Source organism: Convolutriloba macropyga, chromosome 1 (assembly GCF_964194025.1).
Source record: "Convolutriloba macropyga chromosome 1, txConMacr16.3, whole genome shotgun sequence".
Taxonomy (NCBI): domain Eukaryota; kingdom Metazoa; phylum Xenacoelomorpha; order Acoela; family Convolutidae; genus Convolutriloba; species Convolutriloba macropyga.
Window position 1 is genome coordinate 3,175,472 of NC_134468.1, and position 13,224 is coordinate 3,188,695.

Sequence of the window (13,224 nt, forward strand, 5' to 3'; positions counted from 1 at the left end):
ACGTCATAGCTGATATAGAGGAGTATAAATTTGTTTACACGCTAGGGTGGGTGGGTTTGTTTGCTCAGCTGTTATCTTGTCTAGACATGTTGGCGTGGGGTTTGAAATTGTTTACATTCCAATAAACAGTAACTTATTAGTCATTCATCATTTCAGATTACTTTGATACAGTTTGTCTCAATATATGCAACATTATGGGTAATGTTTTGTCGAAGGATGCTGAGTACAGCGACTTTCATTTGGATCTCTCGCTCAATAAAAAACGGCTTGTTAGGGCTGCTGTTAAGAATTATCATACCACTGGCACCTATTTATCCTTGAAATTGTTCAAACGTGATAGTGAACAGGTCGACTGGGATTTCAATCAAAAAATTACACTTTCGGCGCCAGAGTTTCGGTTGATATGTCAGAACATAGAAAAACTAGAACAAATGCTTGATCAACCAGTTGGCTTGATCGACTCACTTCTAAAACCGGATTCAACTGATGACTCGAAGCGTCCAGCAAAACGGGCTGGCAAAACACCGACTCAGCGCCAAAAGAAGATACCAAAAACATCTGTAATAGTCAATGAGGAATCGGAATAATTTATATTAAACCTTTTGCTTCCTGTCATTGTGTATGCATTCATAGTTAGTTCATTAGCTTTTTCTTTTTTGTTCGTTATGGTTGAGGCAATGTATGAGAACAGTCCCGAATATTTCAAGAAATTTCAAAAACGTTTCAAGTACAATATTTGTGAGACGGAACCAAAACTTGAACACACAACAATTGAAAATTATGCATATGGTTATCATTCATCTGCAACAGTTATCGAAGGTTGTACATTTGGCTCCAATCATTATCATGTTATGTATGAATTTGGTTCGCAGGATGATAATTTATTCGATTCTCTTTATGTACCCGCGGTGATACCGTGTCTCGTTAACTGTTTCAAATTACTTATTCAGCCTACGCAAAAAGACTTTGTTAAACGCGGTGAAATAATTTCACGACTTCATGTTGCTGTTGAGTACCTTTCAAAATCAACTTCTTCTTCAGTTACCAAGAACCAGAAACAACTTCCAGCACCTTTGAGTGAGGCAACAGCAAAATCTATTAGTACTTTTACGGCCAACAAACGTTCTTCTACAGTCCCTGATGTAACTATAAAACGATTTTGCTAGCTTATGCTAGGTGAACACTCCTCGACCCTATCAGATAATGGATATTCTGCTTAGTGGCCATGGGAGTTTTGTGCGAGAATCCTCAAACTCTTTCATAACCTTTCAATTTTGTAAAAATTGATCTTCAAAAAGTGTTGTTGTTTGAAATTTAAATTAAATTTTACTTCATATGTTTTACAAAAGCTAGCAACTCTAAATCATTTACATCAGGTATAAATGGAACTTTCTCACTATAAAAATAATGAACAATGTATATGCAAAAAAAACCACAAAGCTGGGAGACTGAGGATTGCAATGGAGACTGAATGTCTCTTCTATCTTCCATGATATCCATCATTATCTCCAAGTCTTCACACTGTTGTAAACGGTTGAAAATATCCTTGTAGGTAGTCAATGGTAGAGCCAATGGATTCGCAAAATATATTATTGGGTATGCATATCGTTTAGCTAACACTACCCAGTGGGTTCCAATAGAGTTGGATCGTGATGCATTAACAATAATAAATGTGTTGGTCTGCAAGTTCAGAGGATAATTATCAGCAGCATAAACCCCCCTGTATTTGAATTTGAGGTGTTTACACTTTTTCACTTGAAGATGAATTTGATCTTCGTCCATTAGTATGTGATCATGGGAAGAGCGTTTTTAGATGCGTTTCTTGCAGAGTCAATGTAGATCGTAGAGGTATTTTCCCCCAGAAAAAATATTTCAACGTTATGAGCTAACGCTGCATCGAACTTGAGTTCGACAGACAATGAGGAATTTGTGAGCTCTGGATGAATGAAGTCATGAGTTGCCTCTTGAGTGCTGGTCAGATCAAATACCATTATATTATGGTTTGCGAACTCACTCAGAGGTATTCCATGGCCATTTTCTACATAAGCTAATGCACTCATTGAATTGTAGTACAACCTCTTGTTGTCAGTTGTTGACATTGGAGTTCCAGCCGTGGCAAAACCATTTCGATAAATGGTTATCTCTCGAACCAAATTTTTGATAATGGAATGGATTAGCGGTATTGGTACCGATGAATGCTGTACCAACGCATAATGCAACAATGACTCTTCTGATTGGCTCTTTAGTGAAAATATCCTCATGTTTCCAGCTTTGTTGGCCTGTTGTAGCCAAAAATGTTTTGGTAATTACTTCATTGTATCGGTAAATTGCCGGAGTTTTCAATAATGTCTTCTCAATTGCACCTACAACATTATCTGATACCGTCATTTTCCTGACAAATAAATCAGCCTCATCTATTTTAACCTTGTAGTGTTTCGCGGGGTCCTCACTAATGACGGCAAAGTCATCGTGAGATGTTCTCATTGAAAAGCGTAAGGTAACTCCACTAACCAAATCTTTCTCACATGAAAAGAAATCAACCGCCAACTTTCCAGATAACGTTATGCGTGCGGATTGTCGCACTGTTCTTTTTCTTATATCTGATATTGCTGTTGGAATAGTGCCCGGGTTTTCCTCATACTCGTAACCCTGACATTTTAGCCAGGTTTTCTTTGCGTCTGTACCGTGAGAGAATTCAGTTTCTATGAAACTTTTGTGTGCATAGTGTCCATTAGCTGTTGAAATTTTGATACCATTTGCAGAAACAGTACAGTCGGCGAAAAGTGAATGAAGGATATTATTAGCAAAATATGGAAGATCACTGGCATTAGCATCACCAGCTGTGTAGCGCAAATCCGTTCCATCTGTTTGAAGTATTCCACACTTGATCTCCAGGTAAATTTTTTGCAAGTCAATAAAATTGTTGCGATCACCAACAACTTCAATCTCCAATGATGATCCTGAGGGCGAATAAAGCGGTCCTGTTTTTTGCTCGAATGATTGATCAAATGTTACCAGCAAAGGTGGTTTTTCAAATAAGTCTAGAGAACTGTGAGTAGCTTCAGATGGTATTACAATATTAGTTCGCATTTTTCACTCGCGAGAAAAAATCCAGACGACTCCTTTTTGGACGGGGTTTTTGAGAAATGATTCTTCTGGTTGAGATTTTTCGTTTTTGGTTTGAGCGAGGTCTCGTGTATTGTCGTCTTTTTCGTCTAATTATTTTACGACCTGATGCAATACGTGATTGAAGTGATCCACCTATTTGTTTGCGAGCTGTTTTAGCGGCTACTGTACTTTTCAGTGCTTGTTTTGCTGACTTTCTTTTGGTTGCAACTTCTACTAACTCTGGTGCTCCCTGAACTAATAAAACACGACCAATCTTTTTCGCTGCGGGCCAGAGAAATTTGCGTGCTAATGGCAGAGCAACTCTTCCAATACCTGCAGCAAGCGCTCCACAACCACTGCCTCTTTGTCTGTAGTGTCCGGAAAAATGCGGCATTGATTGAGATGCTTGTTTGCTGTAGTATGTCTCCATATCAAAAAAAATTTTAAACTGGTATTATTGGTAAAAATTCCCATTGATGCATTCGATATCAAATCAATAGTAAATTCTTTATTAATACTCATGTTCAGTCTTCGACAGGAAGGACGTTCACTTGGACTAATTCTGGTTCATAAAATTTACCTTCAATTATAACGTTGTTTGCGTCTATAAGGTTGTATGTTGGTGGACTAAGGGTGGCAACCTTGGAATACTGTGAAGACTTCGTCTGTGTAATTTTGTTTTTAACCTTTCCTAAATGTTTCGTCTGGCTTTGCAATCTGAACCAGGTCTCCTTCTTCGTAATTTGGCTTGTACTTTTTTGTGCTAATTGCTAGGGATATTAGAAACGGTTCATGTTTTTTGAAAGTTTTATTAGGCGCAAGTTGGGTAACACGATTAACACGACTGTTTATAGTATTTACAAACTGGGGCAATTGCTTAATATACGTCCAAGTCCCAATTTTCCTCCAGGTATTTGTGAATAATGTTTTTGAGCGATCGAATATTCCTCTCAGCAAATGCCGACTTGGTTTCGTTTTCGGTTGTATATAAATGAATCTCCTTCTTTTCACAAAATTTTTTGAATTCACCTTTAAACTCGGATCCCTTGTCTGTCCAAACTCTTTCTGGTTTTTTCTGTTTGATCATTTTTTGAACGCTTCAACAGCGTCTTTTGCATATGAAGCCTTCATTGGTTGCACTCTAAGGTATCGCGATAAAACATCAACAGCCACCAGTAAATATTTGACTCCGTTGTTGTGTTGGGCAATTTTATCCATATACGCCACATCGACAGACCAGATTTCGTTTATTCTGTATGCAACAGCTTTTAGTCTCAAGTTTTTCTGAATTGTCTGTATTTTGTGTATGGGGCTTTCGACTGAAGGTATTGAACCACTTTGGATCTTGGTAAACCACTGGCTTTCTTCAAATTAGCTATGCTACCAAAAGCTGCACTACCTTTTGTGTATAATTTGTTCAATTGTTTAACGTGAGAGGAAGTAATTTGTCCATGAGCTAGACGGTTGGATTTCGTCTTTTGCATCTTCAAAGCTTCCCTCATCGTCGCCAGAAGCTTTTGATTCTTCTGTTCTCGAGACTCCTGATTCTTCGTTTTCTGGTTCATCCTCAAACAACTGTAACTTTTCGTTTAGTGATAAGGCAAGAAATTTTTTTGCGTATGTATTACAAGTTAATTGTGAACTGATATCTAGAAAGGTCAGGTCTTGATGTCTGATCAAGCGATAGAGATTCTGACTCTTCTATTTTTTCCAATATTATGCTCGCTTTTTCAAACTTTTTTCTGTCAAGGTGTTTAATATCTCTCAAAACTCGCTCACTGATTTCAGTTGAAATTGTTGTATCAATTTTGTCATCTCTAGTCTCATTCAACTCATCTTTGATATTCTCCAAAATATTATCGGTCTGCTGTTGCGTGTCTTGTTGCGTGGTAGAAGGTGCTGGTGGAGACTTGCTTCTTTGCAACAGTGATATTTGTTTTGCTTTCTCTCGGACATTTTTATTGTTGAGAAGTTGAGCAATTTGAGGTTGTTCATTCGCAAAAATTTGACGAGGAATTAGCACAAACTCTTCAGTGTGCATTTTGCTCCAGAAAAGCAATACAAGGTAACGCAATCAGTTTAATTAGACGAATTCCAGAATCTGATCGAAAAATTTTGATTCTCACTTTTTTCAACTCGCCTGTCTGCAAGTTTACGTAGTGGTTTCTCGAATTTTTTTAATTCAACTTTATTGATTGGTACAACCCCAGAGAGTACGTTCATCACACAGTCACTCAAGAACCAAATGAAATCGCCCTGATGTAATATTTCTATTTGAGCCGTGTTCTCATTCCTCTTATTTGCCCATTGCTTGAGCATAAGCAAATGTTTCTTTTTCATATGTAATTGTTGTAATGACTGCTTCAGGGGACGAAATGTAAAAAATAGAAGGATCCGGTCCAATTAGTTGCGATGAAAACCGTAAACCCTAACTGGTTTTTGGGTCGAGATCAATCATCAAATGTCCAAAGGGCTCCGCAGTTGCTAGTTTGTATGCTTCTTTTATCAGTTGGAGACAATTCAACTGTTTTCCAAGATATTCAGTTTGTTGAATGTCACGAAGCGACTTGAATAATATTATGTGTGTTGTATTCAGATCAATAGTTCTGGACCATTTGCTTTGATGGAACAAATTATGCTTGACGTATATAACATGTAATTTGCGATGACGTCGTGAGGTAGCTATTTTTACAAATTCTTTATCGTTGAAGACTTCTTCACATGAATCGTCATAGATAAGTAGACAATGCGATAGATTTTTTGTTATATCAAAGCCTGAGTACTTTAGAAACTCAATCCCTGGTATAACTCGTTGCATATCTTTGAAAAGTGGTTGGAACTCTTTGTAAAAATAATAAATTTTTTCAAAGCTTCGATAAAAGGTCGAACCTTTTAGCATTCGAAATAAGAGTTCTGTTTTACCACTACCACTTGGTCGTACAATAGACATGAATACCCTGTCATGTGTAAGAATAATTTTGTTCATAGTTTGGGATCAGGTAAAATCAGGTAAAATGTAACCAACTAAACTCGATAAGAGAGCAATCCAAATTGATTTCTCTTCACAGCTTTCTGATAATAGAAAGAGCATAGAGAAGCAAAGAATGATCATTAAGACAATGATACTAACTTGAACAAAAAATATTACTTCGGACCTTGGTACTGTTGAATTTGAACAACGCCATGGGGGCCTCTCTTTGTTGTTCACATCAAATACTAAATTACTGATACCGGCGTCAGCCTCGTCCCTTTGATTCATTGGAGAAAAAAATCAATTGAAAAGTGAATTGAAACAAGAATGATATTAAATGTTTTTGAATTTTTTGAATTATTCACTGGGCAACTGTTTCATGTACCAGAACTCAAATAAATTGAAACCTTTAATATGACTTTATCTCTAGTTTATAACAAACTGTTGATGAGTCATTTTCCTCGAACGATGGTTTTCAACTTCGGGGTGCTCCAAGACATATAACCGCAACTCATTCGGCATCTCATTAGGTGATAGCTCACGTTCTGGTGGTGATTTTTTCAATCTAAATTGAGGAACTTTTTTGTCCGCCCATTGCTTCCAACGTGGGATTCGCTGCTCTTTGGGGGACTGCATAGGCTTCGGGTTTGTTTTGTTCATAGCCATAATTGAACTGATTCCGATGTTCTCGAGCTCTCTGTTTATTTTTTACGTACAGTTGGAAATGATAGAAATTATCTATCACTGGCAGGAAAGCCCTAAAGCTGTCTAGCTCGTCGGGAGAAAGAGTAATGGTTGCAAAATAACGTTTTTCTGCTGCGCTATAAAGCGGGTTGTAACGCGGTTGTTGTTCTGTGTTTGGGTTATTGTTGAGATAGTTCGTTCGGTTCTGTTGATCACTTGAAAAATTATTCTGTATTGGTGGAGAGGGATCCTGAACTCTGTTGAATATTACAATCGGCTGATCGTCAAGTGGAGTCAAGCAAGTGAATATCTTCAAGTTGTCTGACAGATAAGTTGTTAAGGTGGCCGTGTCTTCTCTGTGCATCACTTTGTGTCCACTGTGAAAATATTCTTGCTTTACGTTCCGCGCAGTGATTTGATAATTGATCGTTTGTTGAACGAAAGTTTGAATGATGATAACAGGAACTTGTTCTTCTGATATTATCTCTGAGATTCGGGGACAATTTAGATCCTCCAGATTATAAACAGGTTTTTGTAAAGGTATATCACCTTCGTCCCAATCAAGGCCGTGTAGGTTATTGGTCAGCCAAATAACAGTTTGTCTATCGTGTGTGGGTAAATCAGCGAATTTAAGCGGCGGTTTGAAAAATATTGTATCGTTGCAACTGGAACACAAACTGAGTTCTTTTATAATGAATCCAAGTGACTTGAGTTTGAAACCTTCGAGATCGAGGACAATAATATTTGTGTTTTTGCTGCCAAAATTTTCTAGCATTCCAATTCACGAAACAATTGTGAATGAAAAATTTTCACTGATAGAATGAATAATATTCCTGTCAGGTGTCCAAAAAGACAATTGTTTACTGGTGAGTAACGGAAAGCGTAAACATATCCAGGGCCTTTGTTTCGGCAATCTTTTATAAATCCAGCGGCGTCATGTAATGCAGCATGAAGTCGTAGCACTTTGCTCCGTTTCAATAAAGGATCTAGTCATGAATTATCAACTCCAACGAAACCACCATAGGGTCTAAATTTAAGTGCTATTTCTCCGTCAACTTCTGGATCTAACAAAGAACAAGCAGCTACGAAATATAAATGTCGATAAGATATGTGTGTTTAATTTATGTTACCTCTCAGTGATAAAACTTTCTCATGAATGAGCTTGATGTCTTTTGTTCCTATTGTGTTCATTATTTACTGTTTACTGAACGTGAGCGTTTAGAGTTTTTGTTTATAAATCTTTCAGTTCTGATTGATTGTCAACTTGTTTTTCTTGAAATCTGTATGTATGTATGTATGTATGTATGTATGTATGTATGTATGTATGTATGTATGTATATATATGTATGTATGTATGTATGTATGTATGTATGTATGCATGTATGCATGTATGCATGTATGCATGTATGCATGTATGCATGTATGTATGTATGTATGTATGTATGTATGTATGTATGTATGTATGTATGTATGTATGTATGTATGTATGTATGTATGTATGTATGTATGTATGTATGTATGTATGTATGTATGTATGTATGTATGTATGTATGTATGTATGTATGTATGTATGTATGTATGTATGTATGTATGTATGTATGTATGTATGTATGTATGTATGTATGTATGTATGTATGTATGTATGTATGTATGTATGTATGTATGTATGTATGTATGTATGTATGTATGTATGTATGTATGTATGTATGTATGTATGTATGTATGTATGTATGTATGTATGTATGTATGTATGTATGTATGTATGTATGTATGTATGTATGTATGTATGTATGTATGTATGTATGTATGTATGTATGTATGTATGTATGTATGTATGTATGTATGTATGTATGTATGTATGTATGTATGTATGTATGTATGTATGTATGTATGTATGTATGTATGTATGTATGTATGTATGTATGTATGTATGTATGTATGTATGTATGTATGTATGTATGTATGTATGTATGTATGTATGTATGTATGTATGTATGTATGCATGTATGTATGTATGTATGTATGTATGTATGTATGTATGTATGTATGTATGTATGTATGTATGTATGTATGTATATATGTATGTATATATGTATGTATGTATGTTTGTGTGTGTAATATTATATATATATATATATATATATATATCAAAAAGTTTCCATTTATGGTCAAAAAACATGGGGGACAATTTTTGCAATCGATAAAATTTTTCGAAGTGTCCCACCCCGTTGTAGATGTGCGTTGCAAAAATTGTCCCCCCCCCTCGTTGAGGTTCTAGTCACTTTCGAAGTGTCCCACCCCGTTGTAGATGTGCGTTGCAAAAATTGTCCGTCCCCCCCCCCCCCCCCCCCGTTGAGGTTCTAGTCACTTTCGAAGTGTCCCACCCCGTTGTAGATGTGCGTTGCAAAAATTGTCCGTCCCCCCCCCCCCCGTTGAGGTTCTAGTCACTTTCCTTTACTACTAATAGAGCCTCGCTTTCGCTAAGCGGCTATCAATCAGTCATTGTTCCGTACATACATCGCGTGACACATATAAAACCCAATAAAAGATTGAAATGCAAACAAAAATAGATTTCTTACATATTATTGCCATTAATTAATCTTCCAGGCGTTTGCGCTGTGTGGTTGTTGAAGTCCACTATAGGTATTCGCGAATGCGGATGAGAGTTTCCTCTGTCGCTGGAGTCATCCGGGAAGTCTTCGTCTCCATTGAGAAGCAGTCCCGACTCGGGCTCACAGTCGGCAACAGGGAAAGAGTTGCCATTGCCAAGGCTGGAAACAATATTACATTTCACTGAACATGAAATTGTTTATTTGTTCTTTCACTTCGCTGATTTTTATTTTCGTTCATTTATTTAAGACGCACTATAGTACAGTTGTTGACTGCCGAATTTCTCTGCTGATCACTTATAGCAGTGTTCTTTCAACCAGATTAATTATTAAATACACCGTTTCAGATAACAAAAATAGATCTTTCTTATTTTGCGTTTACAATGGTATACAACCCAAAAATGTCGGAAAAACCAATAGCCGGAGACAGAAAAATGAAAACTGATACTGAACAGAGTCTTTTCAAATTCAAACACAGAGTCTTTTCAAATTCAAACTTTTCAAATTCAAACTGATACTGAACAGAGTCTTTTCAAATTCAAACAGTTTTATCTGTGCAATAGTCATCACTTCATTCACCAACCAAGATCATCATTAACTAATGTACAGAGAGGTGGAGGGGTAGGTATTTGGGTTCCCAAATAGTTTGAAGTAAAAATGAGAAATGATTTGAACACAATCAATAGAAGTTTTTTTGAGTCAGTGTGGATTGAAATTGGTAAGCCTTTAACACAAAAACTACTCATTAATGTAGCATACTGCCCCAATGTAAATCTCTCTAACTTTTTTCTGGATAAAATGACTGTAGAAATCCCAAATGTGTATTCGTATACAGATAATCTAATTTTATTAGGAGATTACAATATAAACTTGTTAGGCACAAAAGGTAGACAGTCACTTGATATTTTCACAGCAAACAATGGGCTATGTTACGTTAATGAAACGGAGGCAACATGGACAAATGGTGAAAAATATTCGTTAATTGATCACTGCTTTATCTCGAAGAACCAAATTTTTGAAGCCAGAGTTCTAGAGTCGACTCTTGGAGTTGATCAACTCACAATAGTATATCAGTCATCATTAAAAATAGATCACAGTGATAAGAAAAGGCAGTTTTTGATACGTAATACCAAGAAATATTCAAGATCAAATTTCAATCGTGACATTGCGCTGCAAGATTGGTCGCCTATGTACCAGATAAATGAGCCGAACGAAATGTTTTTAAAATTTATCGAAATTTTTGAAAATATACTGAGTTGTCATGCACCCTTGAAGTTGGTAGAAAGTAGTACCAAAAAACAACAAAAGCAGTGGTTGACAAAAGAATTACGTGGTCTCATAAATGAAAAACACCATCTCTTTAATGCGTGGAAGAAAAACCCAAAATCAGAGATTTATAACATTTACAAATCTTTACGCAATTCAGTGAATAGAAAACTGAAAAAAGCTGCAGGTGATTACATAAAGAATTTTTTCCAGCAGCTACAAACTTCAAGAGAACAATGGAAATTCATCAAAAACGGGATCAATTCCAACAGCCAAATAGAAAAAATTGACAAATTAAGGGAAGATAGTCATTTTGTTGAGGATGACAGAGAGATTGCCAATGTTCTTAATAATTGTTTTGCGAGACTAGGATTATACAAAGGCAAAGACGTTGCTCCAAATTGTTCTTCCCTAACATTTGATGGACCGGAATTTAGCTTCCGACCAGTCACCAGAAAAGAATTGTGTAATGTTATTGATAATCTACCTAAGCATAAATCTCCCGGACCGGGCTATATACCAGCATGGGCGCTAAAAGATAGTAAACTGTCTATTGGAACTCATTTACAATTTGTCGTCAATGAATGCATAAACAAAAACACGTTTCCTAATATTTTGAAAACAGCGCATGTTACACCTGTCTATAAGAAGGGAGACCGACGAGAACCAGAAAACTATCGACCCATATCAGTCACACCAACTCTAGCAAAAAATTTTGAGCGATTACTACTTGACCAACTAACTCACCACCTAACTCTTAATGGTCTGATTAACAAGAATCAATTCGGCTTTCAAAAGCAAAAGTCCTGTCTCGATAATATCATTTCATTAACTGAAAAGATAAACCAATGCGTTGACGAAAACGAAATTGTTGTCACACTCTTTTTAGACTTAGCAAAGGCTTTCAACTCAATATCTATAGATGTTTTTATGAACAAAATAAGAAGGTATGGAATTGGAGAAAATGCAAGAATCTTATTAAACTCTTTCCTTTGTGATAGAAAACAGTGTGTAAAAAATGGGATAGCAAAATCAGATTGGGTTGTCATAAATCACGGTGTTCCTCAGGGAACTGTCTTAGGGCCTCTAATTTTTATATTTTATGTCAACGATTTCAGTGAAGCTGTATCAACGAATTGTGATGTATTACAGTTTGCCGATGATACAGCAATTCTATGTCATGCAAAGAATGAAGCAAATTTGCAGCTAATAGCTGAAGATACATTAAACAAGACAGATCAATATATGAAACAAAACAGGTTAACTTTGAATGAGAAAAAAACGGAGTTAATGGTGTTCAGGAATGAAAAATTGCCGATCATTGAAACTGTCGATTTCAAGGGACACCGATTGGAAGCATCTGAAAAATGTAGATATTTAGGTGTAATAATTGATAGGGAACTGACATACCAAAATCAACTAAATAAGGTTATCAGTAAAATGGCTTCAGCAATCAGATCATTATATTTGGTTCGTTATCAGGTACCGCTAAAAACAAGAATAAATCTTTTTAAATCACTAGTTTTGTCTCATTTAGATTCAAAATTTACCATCTTACTCTATTGACAGAATTAACAAACAGATAAACTGGGGAATAAAAGTTTGCTTTATGAAAACCAAATACGATACTGCCAGAGATCTACTTCTGGAGACTAAAATTCTTCCAGCAGAGCTCCAAATAACATGGGTGTCTTTAAATATGTTTTTCAATATCCTCCAACAAACAAGAAATCGCTCTAATAAACATTTCAGATTTTTAGAAAACGTGCCTATTATTGTAAACAAACGAACCCATAACCTTTTCTTAGAACAAAAATGTAAGTCAAAATGGAGTAATGGTTCAATTGTTCGTAACTTTATTCGAAAATGGAACACACTTCCAATTACAATTAGAAAAGAAACGTCGAAGACCAAATTTAAACAAAAAGTTACAGCGGAAATGCTTAAACGACACGAAAGAGTTCCAATAGACAGAAGGGTTGCAGGATTTAAACATATTTTTTATTAAATTATTTTACGAAAACCGAACCTTAGTTTGTTATAAATTAGAAAAAAATAATGTTTGATTAATAAATTTCTAACATGTAACATTAACCAAGTGGTTAGTTTAATTTACATGTTTCCAGATTAAAAAAAAACATCACGAATATAACCAAATAGTTTAATGTCAATCCATAAAAATTAAAATTCCATGGTATCATTTGAAAAACTGAAACGAATATTCATTTTGGCTGTTCGTTCTTATACGTAGAAGCATGACATAAATGGTCCCAATTTTCTGTTAAATGGAATATTTTCATGCTGCCTTCTCAAAAACTCCGTCAAAATATGTTTATAAATTATCACAAATCCCGTTAATCTTATGCGACATGTTAAGCTAACACATTTTGGACGCTTTTCCACAAGACCGATCTATCGCGATATTTTTCTTTTTGTTTCCCCCAAAACGAGTTGTATTGTTCCTCTGTTCCACTCAATTTGCAAGCTGCTAGAACTTTTTTCCTGAAACTTACTGAAGTCCCTAGTGCAAATGTCTTTAAGGAGCTTTAAAAATCTGAACTTTTAAGATTCCTTGATGAGGTAAAA

General features: G+C 35.8%; 2 protein-coding genes across 2 annotated transcripts in view; both read right to left on the reverse strand.

The window, feature by feature from the left end:
- The window catches only part of LOC142358299 (uncharacterized), a 140,642-nt gene that overhangs the window by 51,534 nt on the left and 75,884 nt on the right, over positions 1-13,224 (reverse strand). The window lies entirely within an intron of this gene.
- Positions 1-13,224, reverse strand: part of LOC142358407 (palmitoyltransferase ZDHHC20-B-like) — a 111,657-nt gene that overhangs the window by 22,478 nt on the left and 75,955 nt on the right. The window contains exon 6 of the mRNA XM_075409840.1: positions 9,343-9,534. Within this exon, the coding sequence (XP_075265955.1) occupies positions 9,343-9,534 (192 nt within the window). The remainder of the gene's footprint in view (positions 1-9,342; positions 9,535-13,224) is intronic.